Raw genomic sequence first — 4,478 nt, forward strand, 5'->3', positions numbered from 1 at the left:
GGACAGCCCGCCTCTTGGTGCACCCCAGCCACCTCTTCCCTGCTCGCCTGCCCTTCACTGCCTCCCCGCTGCACCTGGATGAGCTCCACATCCCTGAGACCCTCAGCCTGGCCTTCCTTGGCCACTGCTGAGCCTGGGGCTGCCCCTGGGCTGCTGCCAGTGCCCCATTTCAAGGTGTCTGCACCCTCTGAAGTTTGGGAAGGCCGTGAGGGCAGGGGTTCAGCACCTTTTGACTGTGAAGTTGTTTATTTATTGAAATTTGTGTGCCTTGTTTGTGGCACAGGCAGGGCCCCTGACAGTCCTGCACTGGGGGAGTTGGCCACGTTTTAATCCTTTGGAGTTAAGAAAAGTCTTTGCAGGTAACTCTGGCATTGAGGCTGTTTGCAGGGTGGTGGGAGGGAGCTCTTTTGGCCCCAGAGAAGGGGTGGGCAGCAGGCTTGGAACAGACTTACCTGCTTCCTGTGAAGACAGGGAGCATTTATTTGAATGACCTGGCTTAGCTGATGTCACACAGACTTTAACTCCTCAGCCTGTTCGGGTTAGGAGTGTTGGCAGGAGTCATGGAGGAGCAGGAGCCTTTCTAGAGAGGTTTGGGCTCCTCTTGAGAAGGAGTCAGTAATTGTACACTGCTCCCTGAACCACCCGTGCAGTTCCAGTTAAACACTGCCCCTCAGCCTCCTGTCTCAAGGAATTCCTCTGAGGAATTGCAGTATCTCCTGAACACAAGCCTCCCCTTTCTCCATGAACAGGATCCATTTCAGGAGTAGATGAACCAATCCCATGAAAATGCTGTGTCCTGGTCTTGAGTTACAATGGCTTTGGGAACATGAGGACTGGGAGGTGCATGAAGGTGGTAGGATGAAGTGGCATGAGCATCAGGGCTCAGAGGGACTTGAATTTAAGTTCAAGAATCCAACTGTTTTCCATTCTGTGACTGAGGTGAGATCTGGTGGGTGGGAAGATGGACCAGTAATACCCAGTCCTGCTCTCTGGCAGTGGAAGCCATTCACCCTTGTCCAAAGTCCCTCTCCAGCTCTCCCGGGGCCCCTCAAAGCACTGAAAGGAGCTCTGACGTCTCCCTAGAGCCTTCTCCAGGCTTAAAGGAGTCTGGTTACACCCAGTCCGTTTTCCCACTCGAGGTGGGTTTGGGTTTTCCAGTGCCCAGCATCACATCCCAGAGCTCACAGACCAAGTGGCCACCAGGCTTGCTCAGAGCTTCACTTGGACTTCCTGAACAGGGTTTGAGGGCAACTCTCTCATTATTGTGCTGCTCACAGTGGGCAGCTGGTGCATAAATTATTACATTTTAAAAATCCCCTTTTTGTCTTTACTCTGAAATATATTGTAATACAAATACTAACTTGCCATGACTTCAGCAGGCCATATTCTAAAATAACTGATTTTTATGTACCTCAGGTCCTAATTAGTTCATAGAATCATGGTTGGAAAAGACTTAAGTCCAGCTCTCAACCCATGTTCACCACTCAGCCACATCCTCCAGTGCCCCATCTTTGCAGTGTTTGAATGCTTCCAGGGATGTTGATTCCACTCTGGCCCTGGGCACCAAGGCCTGACCCTGCTTTCAGTGAAGAAATTTCCCTAATATCCAATATAAATCTGTCCTGGTGCAACTTCAGGCCGTTTCCTCTCATCCTGAAGCTCCCTGAAGCCTCGTACTGAGAGCCGGTGTGTCCATCCCTGCGTTTCAGAGCCTTTTGGTTGTATTGAGGTACAAATCCCAAAAATTAGTGCCTTTTACGGCTTGCAGGGAGCCCTCGGGGATGGGAGTGAAGGGCAGCACTTGGTTTCAAACTCCCCATGATATTTATATAGCTGCCAAAAGGCCCCCAGGGTCAGGATTCTGCCCTCCAAAAGGCTCCTGGATCAAGGTCCAGTCAGGAAGATCACTCAGCATTTACCCTCCCAGCCTCAGCTGGGGGGAACTTGTTTAAATTGTTGTTAATTGAATCCTATGAAGATAATGGCAAATAGAAATAAACCTTAAAATAACTTCCTTCCACCTCTCCTTTCTCCTCAGGCTCAACTTCCCTCCCAAATTCTCTACCTCCTCCCCCAGAGCTGTGTAGGGGGATGGGCAATGGGGCTTGTGGTCAGTTCATCACCCCTTGTCCCTGCTGCTCCTTCCTCCTCCTTCTCTTCCCCTGCTGTAGTGTGGGGTTCCTCCCATGGGTGCCAGCCCTCCATGAACCCACCCTGGCTGGATCCCTGAGCTTCTGCCCCAGCACAGCCTCTCCACGGGGTCAGAGCCACCGTAGGGCAGATCCCCCTCTCTGGGCAGGCTCCTCCAGGGGCTGCAGGTGCAGCTCTGCTCCCCAGGCACCTCCGGGGCTGCAAGGGCACAGCCTGTGCTACCGTGGCCTCCCAGGGAACCTCTGCTCTCTTTTCACATAGGCACAGGAGCCCCATGTGAAATTATGATGATTAAAGCTAATTAATTAATCCAGGAACCCTCAAGAAATGTTGTATCCACCATGGATCACTGGAAAGGGATGAGCCCAAGAGCCAGGATGGGGTTGGACTTGGGCTTTAAAGGTCCCTTTCAGCCTAAGTCATTCCACAATTCTAGCAAAGCCTGGTGGCAGCCCCACAATTCTCAAGGGTGAAGCAGGACTGTGCCAGACCCCAGGAACAGCCCCAGCTCTCTCTGTAGGTCATCAGGGCCCTGCATTCATCAAATTACATCAATCCAATTTAGTGAGAAAGTGTTTCGAGGGACTGTGCCAAAAGCCTCACAGAAGTCCAGGGAGGTGCCAGCCACAGCTCATCCCTTCTCTGCTGAAAGAGTCACCCCAGCATGGAAGGCCACGAGAGCAGCAAGGGATGGGTTTGCCCTCAGTGAGGCTGTGCTGGCTGTCCCTGATCACCTCCCAGGACAGGTCTGTCCCAGCTCTGCAGCTCCTCCCGAGGGGAGGCGGAGGGGCAGGGGCTGAGCTCTGCTCTGGGACAGGGACAGGAGCCCAGGGAACGGCTGGAGCTGGGTCAGGGCTGGGCATGGAGCTCAGGGAAAGGTTCTTCCCCCCGAGGCTGCTGGGCACTGCCCAGGCTCCCCAGGGAATGGGCCCGGGGTCCCTTCCAGCTCAGGATATTCCAGGATTCTGTGTTCTGTGATGCCATTTAACACCTATCCTTGGTGCAAAGGCACCCTCATGGAGCAGCAGCAGGGACCATCCCTGGGCTATTGGTCCTTGGAGCTGGTTAATCTTGGAGCTGGTTATCCTTGGGGTTGGATATGCCTGGTTTTCACTTTAAAGGTGGAAGTGCTGCACTGGGATGGGAGTGGGGCTGGGGGGGCCCCCAGGTGCCTGTCCCCTCCCAACTCCCCACAGGAGCCACAGTGAAGGGTGTGCTTTTTAATGTCAGTTATAATAAAATATTTTTACAGAGCCCAAAAAATTCAAAATAGTGCAAAACATCTCACTGTCATGCATCCATGGGAGCCGCCGCCGCCGGCGGGACAGACACACACGCATCGGGGAGACACACTGTGCTACAGGAGCAGAATTGGTCAGTTCAATCACATGCCAAACAGGACAGTCTGGGGAGGGGGCACAGGGCCAGGGGCACCACGGTCGGGGTGCGGGGCCGAGCCCCAGCCTGGCCGTGCAGGAGCAGCCGGTAGAAAAAGGGTGTAAACATTGAACAGAAACGAGAGAGGAAAGTGAAACCCTTTGGTCCCAGGCAAACCCTCTAGAAAAAGGAGCGTGGGGGCCGGTTGGGGTACCCTGTTTTGGGACGGGAGGGGGCTGAGAGAGCTGTATTGACTTGTGGGGTCATGAGGCCGCTGCCTGCCCCAGGACTCGGGGCGAACTGGCCGGCTGGGGTGGCTGGGGGACTGGAGGGAGGGGGTCTCTGGGGCGGGGTGGGAAGGGTTTTGCTTGGGCCAAGGAGATCCCGTGGGCTGCACTGCTCAGGGATGCTGGTCCCCACCGGCCAGAGCAAAGAGGAATGAGTACCTCTGCCCTGGTGCCCCCAGCCCTTGCCTCCCCCCAGCCCTGGCACCTTGTGGGGGGCAGTGGGGCAGCCCACGGTGGCAGCAAGGCAGGGAAGACAGGATAAGGGAGGGGGGACCCTGTGCAGGGCACGTGGGGGCTGCACCCGCCAACCCAACAGCCCCAATAGCCCTTCCGGGTGCAGGACACAGCCTGTCCAGCTGCCCTGTATGTACAGGTATTTACATATGTACAGGTGCTCAGGGCTGGGAGCCGCCCTGCCCTCAGGGCACACCAGGGATGGCGACAAGGGGCCATCGAGCTGTGCCAGCCACTCACCAACACCCGCACATGGCACGAGACACACACACCCTCCCCAACCCTTTCCTTGCGTCACTCGGTGAGGTTTGGGGCTGGGTGGGACAGTGGAGGTTCAGGGATGGGCCACTGGGGTTCCTCCATCTCAGACAGGCTGGGGAAGGGCGAATCGCGCCCCTCACCCAGGCTCGGGTCCAGCCCTTTCCTGCA

At 55.6% G+C, this 4,478-nt stretch overlaps 2 protein-coding genes across 2 annotated transcripts in view; one reads left to right on the plus strand and one right to left on the minus strand.

The window, feature by feature from the left end:
- The window catches only part of LOC103620810 (unconventional myosin-Vb-like), a 21,043-nt gene extending 19,053 nt beyond the window's left edge, over positions 1-1,990 (plus strand). The window contains 1 exon segment of the mRNA XM_017738968.1: positions 7-1,990. Coding sequence (XP_017594457.1) covers positions 7-131 — 125 coding nt within the window. The 3' untranslated portion in view covers positions 132-1,990.
- A 2,353-nt stretch (positions 1,991-4,343) lies between these two features.
- UNC13A (unc-13 homolog A) overlaps positions 4,344-4,478 on the minus strand; it is a 32,034-nt gene continuing 31,899 nt past the window's right edge. Inside the window, exon 46 of the mRNA XM_017738976.1 lies at positions 4,344-4,363. Coding sequence (XP_017594465.1) covers positions 4,344-4,363 — 20 coding nt within the window. The remainder of the gene's footprint in view (positions 4,364-4,478) is intronic.

The sequence above is a fragment of the Corvus brachyrhynchos genome, unplaced genomic scaffold (assembly GCF_000691975.1).
Source record: "Corvus brachyrhynchos isolate BGI_N302 unplaced genomic scaffold, ASM69197v1 scaffold130, whole genome shotgun sequence".
Classification (NCBI taxonomy): domain Eukaryota; kingdom Metazoa; phylum Chordata; class Aves; order Passeriformes; family Corvidae; genus Corvus; species Corvus brachyrhynchos.